At 27.4% G+C, this 17224-nt stretch overlaps 3 protein-coding genes and 1 long non-coding RNA gene across 6 annotated transcripts; 1 reads left to right on the top strand and 3 right to left on the bottom strand.

The window, feature by feature from the left end:
* Nucleotides 1–365: 365 nt before the first annotated feature.
* Nucleotides 366–1826, bottom strand: LSm1 (U6 snRNA-associated Sm-like protein LSm1). 3 transcript variants are annotated; one of them, XM_015509850.2, is made up of 4 exons: nucleotides 1752–1826; nucleotides 1607–1665; nucleotides 1313–1497; nucleotides 366–1246 (listed from the first exon to the last, which is right to left on the bottom strand). In XM_015509850.2, the coding sequence occupies exons 2-4, from the start codon at nucleotides 1653–1655 to the stop codon at nucleotides 1073–1075; spliced, it is 408 nt and encodes a 135-aa protein (XP_015365336.1). In that variant the 5' UTR covers nucleotides 1656–1665; nucleotides 1752–1826; the 3' UTR covers nucleotides 366–1072. The 3 variants fall into 3 exon arrangements, with proteins under 3 accessions (XP_015365336.1, XP_015365337.1, XP_089083981.1); XM_015509851.2 differs by having other exon boundaries at nucleotides 1741–1759; XM_089227855.1 differs by lacking the exon at nucleotides 1752–1826 and having other exon boundaries at nucleotides 1607–1748.
* Nucleotides 1827–2052: 226 nt separating this feature from the next.
* Nucleotides 2053–6839, bottom strand: LOC107162804 (transmembrane protein 177). Its single transcript, XM_015509846.2, has 3 exons — nucleotides 6050–6839; nucleotides 5391–5634; nucleotides 2053–5321 (listed from the first exon to the last, which is right to left on the bottom strand). The coding sequence occupies exons 1-3, from the start codon at nucleotides 6184–6186 to the stop codon at nucleotides 4755–4757; spliced, it is 948 nt and encodes a 315-aa protein (XP_015365332.1). The 5' UTR covers nucleotides 6187–6839; the 3' UTR covers nucleotides 2053–4754.
* A 498-nt stretch (nucleotides 6840–7337) lies between these two features.
* On the top strand, nucleotides 7338–17126 carry schlank (ceramide synthase schlank). Its single transcript, XM_015509861.2, has 7 exons — nucleotides 7338–7935; nucleotides 8040–8273; nucleotides 11537–11645; nucleotides 11738–11959; nucleotides 16031–16149; nucleotides 16226–16373; nucleotides 16505–17126. The coding sequence occupies exons 1-7, from the start codon at nucleotides 7757–7759 to the stop codon at nucleotides 16610–16612; spliced, it is 1119 nt and encodes a 372-aa protein (XP_015365347.1). The 5' UTR covers nucleotides 7338–7756; the 3' UTR covers nucleotides 16613–17126.
* On the bottom strand, nucleotides 12576–14818 carry LOC149055880 (uncharacterized). The gene is made up of 2 exons (XR_016191779.1): nucleotides 14141–14818; nucleotides 12576–12993 (listed from the first exon to the last, which is right to left on the bottom strand). It is a non-coding gene; the product is annotated as an uncharacterized LOC149055880 (long non-coding RNA).
* Nucleotides 17127–17224: the final 98 nt, after the last annotated feature.

Genomic DNA, 17224 nt, shown 5'->3' with positions numbered 1-17224 from the left:
AAACTAAGAAAATGGACATGACTGATTCCGAAAATAGAAAGAACTTAAGTACATAATTCTAAAATGTGCCGTAAATATACCTTATTTTAGTAGTCATAAACGCAACTGTACAACAGTTGCATTAATGTTTTGGTTGGGTTAAGTATTAGGATTTAAAATTAGCAGCTTTGATTAAATGTTTACATTTGCATAAAAGTTTAAGAAAAATCATTAAAAAAATGAATCTATTAAGCAAAAGTTTTAATTTAAATAATATCATAAATTGCATATCAAAATTCTTTAAGACCTAACACAATTTAATTTTGTAGCAAGTCTACATTACGTTATATTTCTAAAAGTAAATGAAAAAAAAAGAAAACAAAAACTCATGGTTCACCCTGTATGTAATTATTAGAATCTAAATAGCTGTTATATGACAATTTTAATTTTTAACCTGGTCAGGTTATGTTCAAATATACATATATTTTTATACTTTTATAAAATAGCTTTGCCGTTTTTGCTAAATTATGAACATTTTGGAGGAAAAAATATAGCAAATCTATCAACTAAAAAATGAATAATTTAATGACAAATTATATGTTTAATGAAAATTATATAAGGTTGAATCAATAAATAAAAAAATTAACTAAAATCTAATTTTTTTTTACATTATACATTTTGCTCAAATCCATATGGAATAAGTCAACAATATAATATATAATTTACACAATATGACATTTGCATCAAATTTCAAAAAAAAAACATAGTGGTAACATAAAAATGTTTTAAGATCTTTTATTGCTCCAAATTGATTTTGGAAAAATGAAAGACAATTGAAAAAATTTGTTTCTTTTTTGTTTTGTAGAGTATAAAAATCACCATGTTTTTTATTATTAGGTAAATTAATAAAAGATACTAACAATTTTTTACTCTTACTATTTAAATAAAAAATATAATTGTAAATATTTTGACAGCCTTTAGTTACTAATTTGTTAGAATTCAAAGTTAAAATAATTAACAAATCTACAAAATTGGAAAACATTAAAGTATCACTATTTGTTGATTGTTTACTTTTGCAAATTTATCATGTTTATCAAAGAAAGTCATCTTGAACTAGGTCTGGAGGAAATCGCATACCTCTTCTCTTCAAAGACCGTTCAATAGATTTAGCTTTTTCAATCTTAGCATCTTGCTCTTGTTTTTGTAACGCTAAAATGTCTCCTATCGACACTCTTTCAAACATCTGATCAGCCTCTTTTAAGGCGTCCTAAAAAAACAAACATCAATTATTAAAATTGTTAAATTTAATTCAACATTTTAAAAACAATCTTACTATCTCTCCAAGTAAAACGACATTTTCTCCTCTGACCAAAAACACACCTCTGGGTATATCACCAAATTTTTTGCCCACATGTATGCGCTCAACTGTTTGCTGAAGCAATAAATTAGCATATTGATCAACGCTTCGTAAGTATCCAATAAGCGTTCTACCATCACGTAAAAGAACCATGAGCTTTTCTACAATATAAAATAAAACAAGACAATAAATATTGACGAAATGACTGTTTAAAACACAATAATACAAAACTCGACAGTTACACCAACAAACCAATCATTTTACACTTACTGTCCAATTCGTACAAAAGCGTAGCAGTTCGAGGCGGAAACGAGTTCATCGCTGTTGCACTAGAATTATTATAAAATCGTAAATTTGAAAAAAAAGCAGTTCGGAACCATGTTAAGAAAAACTTCTATACCTACCCATTACTTACCTATGAATCACATTGTTACACACTGAAAATAATAATAATAATAACAACAAAACAGTGATTAGCTGTGTACGGTAGATAACTCGTTTTGATAACAAAATTGTTATTAATATAAAAAAAGTTAGTCATTAGACAATATAAAAACTAGAAACGTGTGTGTAATGTCTATTGCTATTTACCATTTATTCGATTGGCGTCATAAACTCATGACCACGAATACTAAATAAATGGTTTGACTGATGCAAAAACTAAAAAGTTAAATTAATTTTGTAAGTTTTAACCCATTTTAACTTGGTAATAGAACTTTATTACTCTTGACTAGTAACGCACTTAAACACACCTATTCTGTTGTATCACAATTATGCATTTATATTAAACCGTTGATTCATTGTTTGTTACTGCATAAAGCATAACGTAAAGGTAATAATACTCTATTTATGGATTACTGGTTCGTGGTCGAAATGGAAGATATTTGAATCACTTATTACTTTCTGAATTTTCAAAAATTAAAAAAAGTTATTATTTATTAATAAAAAAATGATGAAAACATTTAAATAGATCGCAAAAATACAATTTTATCAAAACTCAACAATAACTGTGCCGACTTAACCATAGAACTAAAATACCTGTTAGTGAGACGAAACTTATTATTGTACTACCACTATTACTCAGTGTTAGTTATGGAACATTCTCTAAAAATATAAATTCGATCACGTCCAGTCTTTTAAAAAGGGACTCGTTCACGTTAACCTTAGTGTATTTTTTCAAACGAATGTGTTCGGGGTCGAGTTCTTAGAAAAGATTAATTCGTTCATTTAGTTGTTAATAATAGGAACTAGCCCTCCGTGCTAGTTGTGTACAATCAGAGGCGTATTTAGGCACCGGGCCTAGAGCGGCAAATTTCAACAATTTTTTTTTACAAAATTAGAAAAATTATTTTTCATTTGATGAAATCAAACTCAACTAATTTTTGTTCGCTCAAAATTAATCATATATCTACATATATCTCAATGTATCTTTTTAATATAATATTATAATATAATAAATTGTAAATTTAAATACGTTTTAGAAATAATTGTAAGAAGGATGAAGGGGGAGGAAGGCGGCGAATTGGAAAGTGCCTAGAGGCGGAAAAACCTTAAATACGCCACTGATTACAATAGGAATTATAATAAAAAATAATTAATCAATATATTCTAACATATATATTTATAAAATGATAAATGAATTGAGTGCCTTAAAAATCGTCCAAATTCGTTAAAATAAAGTTCACGTTCAATTTGAAAAAAAAACGAGAAGTTATAGTATTGTTCACTATACAATGATAAAATTCAAGATAAAAATATATGAATTATGAACGTGTGAACATGCGCTCATGAACGACGTTCTTTCCAAACATTCTACACACTTATGAGTAATGGTAAACCACACACACATTTTGTGTACTACAAAATTAATTTCATTTTGTTCAGAAAATTAGGTAATTAGCATTGAAATGAACATGTAACAACACTAACAACTATTTTAAAGTCTACGGTTAATTTATTATTAACATTACAATATTTGGCTCATATACCATGGACAGTGAATGTGGTTACTATTTTTTGTCTGTTTCACATGCATTATGTATAATAACATGGTAATACTATTTGTTCCAATTTACGTTCAACCATTTACATTTGGTTTTGTCTATTTTAATATTAATGAATGAATTTATCATTTAACTTTTGGTTAGCAGTAGTGTTTGGTTGGTAGAGTTAAAGCAGGGCTTGGATTTTATAGGTTAGCATTTGCTAATCGTTATAGGATACAGATAAAAATATATGAATTATAAATTTGTTTCATGCAAACAGGGACTCCACAAATGAAATTGTATAACTCTATTTTTTACTAATTTGCATAATGTGTTATTTTGTATTTCCATGAATCTGTTTATATTTTTTTCTTTTTTATTCATGGTACAGCTCCAACTGCTAAGGTAATAAGCTTGTAACAAAATTAGTATTTAGTAGGTACATACTAAAATATGGTTATACAATAGGTTCTTAAATTAGATTATCCATATCAATTTGTTTTAAAAATGTAATTATTTTGTTGGTGTTGTCATAGGTAGGGCTGAGGGCTTCAAAGAGGTTGTCGGGCAATTTTAGCTTTTTTCTGGTATCTATTCTAGTTTATATTATGCGGTATGAAAAATAAAAAAAGCTTAAAGTTTTTCATTTATTTTTAATTATATTTTATTTGAATCCATAAGAAAAATAATAAGCATCCATATATTTTTGTTAATATTAAAATCTATTTTAAAGTAGCCCGCTGAATTGGCCAATTGGACGGTGAATAATTAAGACACCTTATTGGTTGTATTCATTCAATTTTGTCTGGAATATTCTGTCATACATTTTTTTGTATCTTTTGTTTGATTATGAACTAATTAATTTTCATTTATGTCTTTAGGGCATTTTATAATGCTTGTTTTAAGATTTATTAGGTCATATTATAGCGTTTATTTCAATTATTTTTTAGGCTATAAAAAGTATAAAATCTGTACCCTGGTTATAAATATATAATAATTTAAAAATGTTTATAACTTTAAAATAAAAATATTGAAAACAAATTTATTACATAATTATATATAATATATTTATTATATGGTACAAAGTATTCAAAGTAAAACATATTATTTTTTTATAACACTATTCAAGAAACAGTAAAATTATTTTAGTAGTAGTTAAATAAATCTTCTCATGTCACTAATTAATAGCGAAGTATAACTTTAAGTAGCAATAATATATTGTATACTAATAAGAATTAAGAATAAATCTTTCCATTTACAGTTTAAATTATTTTTAACATTTTAATAACTTATGCAAAAAAAAAAAAAAAAATGTAAACATGATTTGAAAATAATGAACATAATAAAATGTCTACGAACTAAATTCTTTTAAGCAAAAATTAAATAGTTTTAATTTAAAAAACCAAATAATAGCATTGAAATATTTAAACAAATTATGTTGATGTTTCTTTGTTTTCATTTATACAATCTTTTAATCTATTTTCAAGATACTTTTTTCTGTATGTAAGGGGTAGTTCAGATAATTCTGAAATAAATTCAATTTGATTTCCTTGTTTATTATACATGTTTTCACCATCTGGTAAAATGTTTCTTAAAGCTAGATTTCTTTGAATTAATGTTTCATAATATTCTATGCCGCCCTTAATATATTCTTCACCAATATTACATACTTTTTCATCGGCTTTTTTTTGATAAAAGTTCTCAGTAGCAGTACGTATTAAAAACCATACAAATACTCCTATATTACTTAATAAAACAAGTGCTAACGCCCTAATTTTAGCTGGTTTTAGAGGCAATCCATTACATACATAAAATCCCAAAGCATACATTGGAATTAGTACTATAGAAGATAAAACAGATTTAATAAATATTCGATGATTATCTGTAAGCAGCAATTCTCGAGCAATACTATATTTTTTAGCACGTTCACTGAAGATTAACGACTTCACAAATTGCTGTCCAAATTCAGACTTGTCATTTATAAGTTTTGCATATTGTTCCTGAAAAGAGGAAAAATTAATAGCATACAAACTCTTAATATATAATATTATAAAAATAATTGATTTTACTTGTATATTTAAATCTGAAGCGTTTAGAATAGAAATATCATCTGCAGAGTTAAGATCATAAATGCTTGGAATTCCTATATAACTACCCATACGAGTATTCAAACAACCAACATTTACTGGATAAATTCCTTTAGCTGTAAATGGTACAACAAAAGCTTTTTTAAAATCTGTTAATTTTAAGTCTTGAATTACATCATCAAGTCGTTTTCTCAAAGAGTCACTTAAAGCAACTGGTTGATTATTTCTGAAAAACATAATATATATTTAGTTTTGAAATAAATAAAACAACCATCAAGCAACTTATTTAAGCATGAGTGGAAATGAAAAAGTTAAGAATGTGCAGATAAACAATTGTGATTTAAGCTTGTTGATAAGTTAAAAATTGGTTTTGATTTTAAATTTGAGACTACAACATATTTTTTTCAAACCTGTTTTATCTAGTTGATCTAGACATGAACTAGGCAATTGGCTAGATTTAACCATTTAAAAATTATCAAACATTATATTTTATCGACACCAGTATAATAAACCACGTAAATGGTATAGTTCAAATAACCTGGTGTTTTATTTTTATAGTGGTTTAGTCTAGCATATTTATAGAAATACTCAAAAATGTAAAAATGAAAACACTAAGATAACTGTATTTTGTAGTAACATACTTGTTTGCTTCTTTAAAGTATTTGACAAATAAATCGTTAAATATTATGTTTGAACTATATTCAATAGCACCGGTACCGATGGTCACAGTGCACAACGCGTTAACTATGAAATCCGATGTTATTTTAAACTTGCTCATGATGGAGGTCAATTAATATTAATCAAGTTCAGAGTTACAATAATATTTTATAAGTTGCGGGCTAATTAATTTATTCACCAATAGGACTATGGAGTTCTACAATACTATAATATCTAAAATTTAATTTACTAAACAGATGTCAGATTACGAATCTAAAGTTGCAGAAATTTAAAGTGAACGGTAGTCAATATCCAGAAGACTGTTTACTGTAGACCTGAAAAAGTGAAAATTGAAATGGCTGAAATCTGAATTATTGAAATTGTAGAGAAAAATCCGACCATATTCTGGATACCGGCAATGATTATGATAATATCACAGTTATTCTGTGATATGAGCAATCATGATTTAAGATAATATTATAAATATAATCATGTGATGTGTGGTGATATCATTGTTAATTACCCGCCAGCCAACCACGAGTTAATGCGGAATATTTTTATTCATTTAAAATTTAAATCATGTTTATAAATTAAGGGCCATCGTCATTTTCGGTTTTCAAAAATGTTGTTATGATTTATGATTATCACATGTTTCAATCGTTATTATCCTATAAATAGAGAAACAATTTTTATGAAAAAAATTCGTTCATCGGAAAAACACTTGTAATGTCTCACTACACAATATTTTACCACAGAAATTATCCCTAAAAAGTAAAAAAAGGAATAGATTAATAATTTCATCAGCTAAATTACACCATTATTTATCAATATTCACTTGTATCATAATTATTATGATTTTTTAATAAATTTTTTACTGGCATTGCTTATCGGTGAGATCATCCACCCCGGCCAGTCATCCACCATCAAAGCCAACCAACTGCAGCAGGCCGGCCGGTTCCCCACACCTCCGCCACCGATTTCATCCTCTTTTCGTCACCACCCGTTTCCGTACCTAACGCCAATGGCAGTAATTCGTTTATCATTTCATTGTATCTTTTAACGTTTTATTTTTTTTTTTTTTACGCACACGGCAGAAACCTCACGCACACGCTACCAGCGTCCTACACTAATTCTATGTACAATATGATTACACAGTACACGCACACGCACACGCCTCCGACCCGCCACCCACCCACCCATCGGTTATATAACGTTATCGCCGTAAACCTCCTAAACTTCGGCCGTCGGGTTCGCTGCACCGCACCGCACCGTATCGCAACGCATCGCATCGGTCGTCGAGTTGAGTTGTAGCGGCGATTTAACCGCCCATACTCGACAGTCGACAACGTCCGTCGGCCACCCCGGCATCGATCGTCGATTGATTCGACACTGGCGCGATTTCGACCCGTTCCATGACGGATAACGACGACGACGACACCAACAACGACAACGACAATCGCGTGCGTCGCCGCCGCCGTCCTCGTGCGTTGCCGTATAAATAGGCCCGAACGTCCCGCGTCGCGCGCAGTTAGTTCGCGTGTAACGTGTGCGGTGGTTAGTGCGATTATTGACCGACTATATTACGATGATCGTCGTGGTTGTCTCCAGTTAGTTGCATCCGTCATCCTGCAACTTGTAGGGCTGTGGACAGTCGACCGACACACCGGTGCTCATTGCCAATCAAACGCGCAATGTCCGTGTTCCGGCCACTGATCGATGCCTTCTGGTCGCCGGACATCTGGCTGCCGCCGAATACCCAGTGGTCCGATCTGGAACCCAACGAACGGGTCCAGTACACAGATCACCGTCACCTGGTCTACCCGCTGCCCATGGCCGTCGTCGTGTTGCTCATAAGATATCTGCTCGAAAAGTGAGTTAAACTTTAGGGTGGGCGGTTCAGGAGGTGCGCACCTTTTGGATTGTGGTTGTCGGTTTTCGTTCTTTTCTCCTATCTAAGTTGGTTCTCTCTTTCAGATATTGTTTTTCGCCGTTTGGCCTTTCGCTGGGCATCAAGAGCACCAAACCAAAAAAAGTCCCGAACAATGACATGCTAGAGGAAAGGTATGCACGAAACAGCAAGTGGAATCACAAGGATGTGGTGGGCCTGGCCAAAAGGCTCGATTGGACCGAGCGACAAGTAGAACGATGGTTGAGGTTGAGGCGAGCTCAAGATAAGCCTTCGACCCTCGTCAAGTTCTGTGAGAGCAGGTAATATTTTTCTATCTATACAAATAAAAAACTAACCTTTTGTGACTTGATGTTTGAATTTGTCTCAAGTCTATGGTAATTATCTGTAATGAAGTAACTGTGTAGCATAATAACAATGGTACTACTTAAATAATCTAATAAATTGAGCTGTGAGCTACATAATATTGAGGTATAATGATTAAAAGTCTTCTTGTTAACCCTACTACAATTCCTTGTCTGTAGTTGGAGAATTGCCTGGTATTAATACATTCATTATGCTAAAATGTGGATAGATTTAAAAAATATTAACTTTAAATAAATACCTAACTTTAATTTTCATCATATTTACCATTGTACACCTTAATAAGTCAACTGTTTGGTTTTTTTTGTTGAAACTAAGAGCAAAGACTTATGGATCTCTAAATATTAAACAGGTTATAAATTCAATGCATAATAATAGTTTTATATTATATTAAAAACAGTGCTTAATATTAATGTAGACAAATATTATAAAATAATGTTGAAATTCATAGACTACACCTGCATTACAATATGCATTATTTCAATAAAAGTGCTTAAAAATCATTTTGATTTTATTTCCTATATTGATAGTGAATACTTTTCATTAGTTTTGGTGAAAATTGACTATTTGAAATCAATAAATTTGAGATAAAGAATATTACCTATTTAATTTAAATGTTATTGAATTTGTAGAAGTAGTTATATAATAATTCATATTTTATCTGTAACAAAATAAGAATGATCCACCATAGCTCATAATATACAGAATGATTGCTTTAACACATGGACCCAATCAAATTTAAACAATTAAAAGCTATTTTGAAACCAAAATTCTTTAAAAATAATAAGCATAAGTATTTGAAATTCAAAACTGATATCATTTAAATATACTAGTAATAAAAGACTTTGGTCTTGTACAAAATACAATAAAATAGGTTTTACTGATTCATGTTAAAATAATTACACTGTATATGTTGTTTATTACTATATTAGTTATTTCTTGTCAACTAATTGTTTTTTAACTTGTATTATAGGTACCTTTTATCTATGTAGTTTATTTTTCAGTTTTATTATTTCCTCATAAAATGTAAACCATAAAATTTTGAGATAAGTTCATAAACCTTTTTATTTTTTATTTGGTTATATCTGTTTTCAATTATAATTAGTTGATTAATAATTATGGTTATGACGTTGGTTCATTATTGTACAATAATGAATACATATCTAATTATTCTTAAGAATTATATTTTTATTGTTCATAAAATACCTACTTCTAATATTTATTCAATAAAACTTTTTTGAATGGTAAACACTTAAATATTTTTATTCAAATACTTTTTTAAGAGGTTAGAGGATGTCAGCGCATAGTTATTTTTTTTATGCAAAACGTGTTTTTCTTTTAGTAGAACCAACCCTTGTGTTATGGATTTATTATTAGAATAGTTTGGCCTATTATCAAACTTAAAGTTTGGAAAATTATTTATGTTGTAGGTATGTTACAATATTTCAATTTGTATGCTAGTTAAGTAGTTATTTGAATGTATAACAATATAAAATTTCTCTTATTTTTCTTTAAAATTGAAATACTATAAAAAAAATCCAAAGTAGAAACACAGATAAATTTCCTCTTGATAATTAATCAATTCCTTTAAACACTTAAGTTATAAACATAATAGTGGTCCTGCTGAATGCAAATTTAGTATGTTGCCATTGGTCAAATAGAGAAAGCAAATGGTGTGTTGACATCATCTTAATATTATAAGGTACTATTCATTTAAAATATAGCTTAAATCTTAACATATTTATTTATTAAAATTTTAAATTACAATGTACAGATTTTACGTTTGTTCAGTTAGTTAAAAAAAACCTTTAAAACATGTTAATGAATAATTGAAGCCATTTAAATATATTCTATTCAAATATTTAACAGTATAGCATGCCAGACAAACAAAAATTAAGCGTGAAAATAGGTTATGTAACATATTTTATCATGCATATATTGAATAGTTTATTACATGATTAAACAAAATACATTTTATTATAATATGTAAAACAAGAAAGGCTTAGATCTAAAACTTTAAAGGCTGTCCAATCAGTAATTCTAATTTACTTTTTTGTCATTTGGCTTTCCTTGGTAGCTTAGCATATTATAGCGATGTATTTTGTTGTTTAAAAATAGAATCTAAAACATTGAGTTATTTAGTTAATGGTATTAAAAACTAATATAAACAGAGCATAATTTTTGGGATATCCTTGTCATATTATTCCACTTATCTAAGCTCTAAACAGTTATTAGTAACTAAATAACTACTTGTTTATAATTAGATTATTATGTGTCAAAATGTTCTAAAATAAATATTAACTATAATAGTTTACTTTAATTAATATAGATACTTACATAGTTTTAGAATATTAGTTGATATAAATATTTTTACCCACAATTTTTTTTTATATAGTAGTTGGTATTAATGAAAATTGATTAGTCATTATCAATATACCTACCTATAATAATTGTTAATGTTTAATTAAGTATAAATACTTTTGATTAATTAAATTTAAATTCTAAACACCTAATTAGTGATCAGTGATAACTACAAAACAATAATTAATACCCATGTATTTATTCTCAGATTATAGATGTTAATGTGTCAACAGTTTTATTTTAAAAATGTCTGACATCTTTTAATTGGTATTGAGTTAAATCTATAAAATATCACCATATTAAAAATAATAATATTTTAATTGTTTTATGACATCAATAGGAAGCCATTCTTTTTATCATAATACATTAAAAAATTAAAATTTTAATTATTTTTTAAATTACATTAAAATTGCCTATATCAAACTCCTTAAAGAACGAGTGTATGGCGTCCCCCAAAAAATCTCTTCTTAAAAACCGGCATATTTCTATGTATTTCTTTTATTGGAAATTTCTCAATTACCATCATAAAAATAGTAGCACTTTCCTTGTATGTTATTATTTATAATAAATAGAAATAAAATAATGATCAAGTATTTACCTATGTATTTATAATTTATATAATTATATACTAGGCAAGTACACCCATATATAAATTATATAATTTTTTTTAAATGTATTTAAAAAAAGTTCTCTATGATATTATTGTTTACTATACTAAACATATTAATGTTTTAATTTTTAATCAACTATCATAAAATTATCGTTTGAGATTCAATTTTTATTGAATAATTTTCATTATTTTATGTTTTAAAAAATACTTTGATTATATTATACTTTTCAGTTGGCGATTTGTCTATTACACATTTTCATTCCACTATGGCCTTACATTCTTATGGAATAAACCATGGTTATTGAATATAGATTATTGTTGGATTGGATATCCACACCAGGTAAAAATTACTTATAAAAATATTTTTTCTTTGAAAAGTCAGAATAGTTAGTGCCATATTTATTTATACCATACTTTTTTGCTTTTTTACAGGGTGTCACAAGAGATACATGGTGGTACTATATGACATCATTATCATTTTATTGGGCATTAGCTGTTTCTCAATTTTTTGATGTCAAACGAAAAGATTTTTGGCAAATGTTTGTCCACCATATATGTACTATATGCTTATTATCCTTTTCGTGGATATGCAATTTCCATAGAATTGGGACTCTTGTACTATTAACACATGATTGTGGTGATATTTTCCTTGAGGTAACAAATAATTTTTTTTCTTTGTGTATAAGCTTTTTATATAGAGCTGTTTTATCATATACCTAACATTAAAATATATAGTAAAATAACAATAATAACATTAATAACATAAATAAAAAATAAAATTGAAAAATCAATTTTAAAACTCTTAGAATCATAGGTCAAACAATAAAGATAAACCTTTTCTACACATTTTAAATTAAAAGTATAAAATATTATTTGTTTAATTAAATTATGTTAGAGGTCACATTATTATGTTTAAATATGATTGGGATTTGTCTGATTTAAAAATATTAGTTCTTTTATTATACTATATTTTATTTATTGTATATTAACATATGTCAATTTTTGAAGGTTATAGTTTCATATCAATTTAATAGTCTAAAACAAAGATTGTAGATTATATTCATTGTTATATTATAAAAATAATGACAGAAAAAATTATTATTTTAACCTTGATACCTACCTAATGTACAATAATTTTTAGGATATTTAAAAAAAAAATATGCAAACATTTTTATGATTGGGCTGATAAAATTACAACTAAAAATCAAATATTTATGCAAGTTAGTTTCAAGTTACTTATTTTGCAAGTAATTTTTGAATGCAATTGGTTTTGGGACAATAAAAAATTATATTTTTCATATTTTTACAATGCTTTTACATTGTTTTTACAATACTATAAAGGTAATTAAGGTTTACAAATAAGTTTACGGACACATTTTAGCTTGATTATGAGTCTGGATAGTTCTCTTCTTGATCTTCAACTGCTTCAAGTAAAACATCTTGTGGTGGTTATAGTCTAAGAGTTATGAATTTTTGCCAAGGAATTATTGAAACACCGATGGTGAAGATAATGATGATTTTGGAGTTATCAATACATCTTGTGGGAGACGTGGCTTTAGTGCGGTTTTTGGTTCTTTTCGTGATGTTATACTGCTTTTAGTTTCAAATGAAATTTTTTTAATTGTTCATTGATCCATATGGTTAGGTATGGTGTTCCGGCGAAGTTGTGTATTTCACATGATCAATACCTAATTAGTTTTATAAAAATAAAAAAATGCAATGAACATTTATATGAGTGTAAGTTTTTAATGATAGTAACTACACACAGTTTTTTTAGAAAAGTGGAAAGAGTAATTCAAATTTAGAACTATATGTGTACAAGTATACTTGATTATACTTTATAAAAAACAATAATCAAAATAATATGAATAGTTAATTTTTGGATTATTTAATGCAGTTGGCAGGCCACATTTATTGAATTTTTCATCAGAAAAAATTATAACTGTTTTCTGAAAAATGTGTGATCTAAAGAACTATTAAAATACACACTGCAGTGCTAGATAACAGTGTACATCAAAATATTTTTGTTTCATATCATACAATATATTATTATTATTTTTTTATCGATTTTGAAATAATTATTAATAATTTCTGCTTCAATATCTTAGGGCATTAGCATTACATTTAAGAGGACGTGATACCCGCATGTGTTGTCTCCGTCTTACAAATGCGTAACATGGTACATTTTTCGCTCAGCAGAACACGTGTAGCTCCGTTAACTTGAAAATTATAGTGAACTGACCTCTTATAAAATTTAAAGGTAAGATTATTATCTAGACAACCTCATATGCTTTTTATTTTATATCAAATTTAAAGCGAGTTATGAGTATTTTAAAATTGTGAATTTTTTGTGCCTCTTAAAATACTCATAACTTCCTTTAAAATTTAAATATATTAAAAAGCATATGAGGTTGACTAGATAACAACCATACCTTTAAATTTTATAAGAGGTCAATTCACTCTAATTTTTAAGCAAACGGAGCTACGCGTGTTCTGCTGAACGTAAAATTTACTGTATAATGCACTTGTAAGACAGAGACAACACATGCAGGTATTACGTCCTCTTAATATTATACTAAAAAAAAATATTTATACTACCATTTTCTTTACATGGTAAGATTTTCAAAATATTCTAACTTTTAGGGCTATATAATATAAAAATGTATCAATTTTTTTCATTAAATATTGACTAAAAAATCTATCCTTGGTGAAAAATGAATATTTAAATATAGGTTCTTTATACATTGTTAAAATTCAAATTCAAATATAACTTTAAATCAACAATAATTTTTAATGTCTATTTGAAATTGTAATGTAAATAGATCACCTACTTACAGACTTTAAATATTTTTGATTCCTTATAAATTAATGATTTACAAAAACTTGTTTCTTTCATAAATGTTCAGAAAAACTTGGTAAAAGGTTTCATAAGAAACTGAAAATTCTTAAAAGTATGTCATACTTGCATGTGTTTTCTCCGTCTTACACACATGGGTATGACATACTAAATGCATTTATGCAGTCTAAGTAGGACTCTTCAATTTTGGTTCTAGAGTTAAAATACCTGTTACAAAATTGAATTATGATAATATTTACAAGGGCAAGATAGTTTGTTTTTTAAAAATATTTAAATTTTGAAAAGTTAAAGGTCATTTGAAATTTTCGCTGTTTCTAAAACATATATTGAGTCATCAAAAAATGCACCATCTTTCCCTCAAAATATTATCACAATTCAATTTTGTAATAGGTATTTTTACTTTGGAACCAAAATTGATCAATTTCTACTCAGACTGCGTAAACGTGTTTAGTCTATGATGTCGTACATGTGTAAGACGGAGAAAACATATGTGGGTATAGCTTCCTCATAATGTTTTTTCTTATAAGTAATATTTAATTCATGTGATAAAAGATGTCTGATAAAATTATAATCATGATGAAAAGTAACAATGTATGTATGTATAAATATTATATTGGCAGTTATAAAATATTTTGTTCATTAGTAAATGTTAATCGTTTGATTACTTGTATAACTAAAGGAAAAGTTGGCCAAATTTAACTCTTACCCATATTAAATATTCATGAGGAGCATATCAATTAACAATTAAAGTAACTATTCTACATTGTTACCACAGTGAGTTATGTAAATTACTGTTTTATCGCCTATTAAACAAATAACATAACATTTTGGAGGGTATCACATACATAACCTTTTCTTTTCTGAGTATTATTTCTTAAAAAATTGCTAATTAATATAATTTACTATGATAATATGCTATTAAAAATTGAATATTTATCATTGATTCCTTATTAATAGATTAATAAGTATATTCCCTACAAACATACTATACTTTTGGTTTCTATCTCTTCCATTAAAATACCCTCAGTTGTCCTTATCTACCTTATGATTATGGCATTGTATATGTGTGAGAATTAAAGATAACCAACTGGTGTTTCGTTTTGTAAAGCCATGCTGAACAAGTAGTAAATGGTAAACATCTACCATCAAATAATGACTATTACTAAGTACGTCATACAAACCAATAATTTGATAATACTTACATAATTAATTTGTATATAATTTTGTAATAAAGAAACACAAATATATTATTTTATGCAGTGAATATGTTATATTTATAGTTTAAATAGAGCCTAATACAGAAATTTGTCTGCCAATTTATTGTTTTAACTGCAATTATTTTTTAAAGATTCAATTATATGAAAGATATGGTTTAGGATAGCGGTTCCCAACCTTTTTAGTTGTGCGGACTACCGCAAAAAAATCAAAGCCTACTTACCTATTATATAGGTATAAAATATAATCACACAAATAAGATGATAGAAGAAATATTGACGTGTATAAATACATATAAAAATCTCGATGTTGATTTTAATTAAAATTTTCAGATCATTTGATACTTGACCTTTGTCCATGGCCATGAGTTGGAAACTGCTGGTATAGGGGATGTGACATAGTTCCAAATTATTTAATCTAGCTATAAAATAAAAGTATTAATGTTCAGGAATATATTTGTAAAGATCTAGTAATAATATGAGTTAGTATTGTACATGACAAAAATAATAAAGTTTCAACAAAGTTCATAATATGGTTGACCTCTGATTAAATTACATCAAATTTGAAATATCTCTACTTAAAAATATTTATACTTGTTACCTGTTCTTTGCTTTGCTTGGAACATACATTTTAATCAGTATTTTTTATTATAGTTGGCAAAAATGGCCAAATATGCCAAGTATCAAAAGTTTTGTGACTTCATTTCAATAGTATTCATTATTGTCTGGCTACTAACTAGAATTGGCCTGTTCCCTTTTTGGATTTTGTACAGGTTAGTATTATTGGTTGTTTATTATATATTTGTGTAATTTTATTTATCATAATTTTGGCTTATATTTTAAATATAGTACGTCAGTCAATGCGCCCCAAGTGGTGAACCAAATGTTCCCAGCTTATTACATATTCAATGGACTACTGTTTCTTTTACTTGGTCTCCATCTTTATTGGACACACTTAATTTTGAGAATTGCATATCTATCGTGGAATTCTGGATCAGTATGTATCTATACAGTATTTATCACAACCTCTTTCCTCTTATTTAGATTTATTTTATTACATACATTTATTCAAATTCTTTGTTAAATCTTAAAATTGTTGTATTTAGTTCAAATATGAAATGATTTCAGATGGATGGAGACATTCGTAGTTCTTCTAGTGACGAAATTACATTAGATGATGATTCAAATTCCAAAATAGATGACATCAATGGAGCGTTACCAAATGGCACAATTTAAATTATACTACTTTTATTGTATCTTTGTTTTATTGAGTTTTGTTTGAAATAATTTCAAAAGCACTTTAGGTATTTGTGTAAATATTTATATTTATGTGTTCCAAAATACTAATCATTTTATTCCCCATTTAATCTTTTAAGACAACAAAGTGGTAACTTTATCATGAACATAGCTACTTAAATGAAAAGTTTCTATAAATAATATGATCACTTAAATGTTTCAAATTCAGCTCTAGTCATCCATAAACAAAAACATTTCTCATGAGAAATATAACATAAATATAACATTTATATGCAATAATTATAGTTTTTTTTAGATTTTAGTCTGTTATTTTATTTTATTTCATTAATATACTTAAGCCATGCTTATTCGTCCCCTACATACTCCAGTCCCCTAACCCCTTCCCCTCAAAAAAACAAAAAAAAACAACTGTAATTTAATACTTTAAAGTATGATGTTTGTATTTATTATATTATTTATAAAATAAAATAGTTTTTTATATGTTTTAAGAATATTTAGGTGTAATTTATCTTGTTTATGTACAGCTCTTTTGAGTGTTGCTTTAGTAACTTTTCTTAACCTCAAAATTATTGATTCAACAATACCTGGTAC

The sequence above is a fragment of the Diuraphis noxia genome, unplaced genomic scaffold (genome assembly GCF_037042655.1).
Source record: "Diuraphis noxia isolate RWA-SAM2 unplaced genomic scaffold, SU_Dnox_SAM2 contig0004, whole genome shotgun sequence".
NCBI classification, from domain to species: Eukaryota; Metazoa; Arthropoda; class Insecta; order Hemiptera; family Aphididae; genus Diuraphis; species Diuraphis noxia.
This window is presented reverse-complemented; position numbering and strand designations above follow the sequence as displayed.

Excerpts from the sequence above, each read along its gene's own strand:
- LSm1 (XM_015509850.2), bottom strand. The coding sequence starts at position 1,655 with ATGAACTCGTTTCCGCCTCGAACTGCTACGCTTTTGTACGAATTGGAC. Across the intron at positions 1,498-1,606 it reads GCTTTTGTACGAATTGGACA|AAAAGCTCATGGTTCTTTTA; the intron begins GTAAGTGTAAAA and ends TTTATATTGTAG. Across the intron at positions 1,247-1,312 it reads TCGTTTTACTTGGAGAGATA|GACGCCTTAAAAGAGGCTGA; the intron begins GTAAGATTGTTT and ends TTGTTTTTTTAG.
- LOC107162804 (XM_015509846.2), bottom strand. The coding sequence starts at position 6,186 with ATGAGCAAGTTTAAAATAACATCGGATTTCATAGTTAACGCGTTGTGC. Across the intron at positions 5,635-6,049 it reads TACTTTAAAGAAGCAAACAA|AAATAATCAACCAGTTGCTT; the intron begins GTATGTTACTAC and ends TATGTTTTTCAG. Across the intron at positions 5,322-5,390 it reads CTTCAGATTTAAATATACAA|GAACAATATGCAAAACTTAT; the intron begins GTAAAATCAATT and ends TCCTCTTTTCAG.
- schlank (XM_015509861.2), top strand. The coding sequence starts at position 7,757 with ATGTCCGTGTTCCGGCCACTGATCGATGCCTTCTGGTCGCCGGACATC. Across the intron at positions 8,274-11,536 it reads GTCAAGTTCTGTGAGAGCAG|TTGGCGATTTGTCTATTACA; the intron begins GTAATATTTTTC and ends TATACTTTTCAG. Across the intron at positions 11,960-16,030 it reads GTGGTGATATTTTCCTTGAG|TTGGCAAAAATGGCCAAATA; the intron begins GTAACAAATAAT and ends TTTTTATTATAG.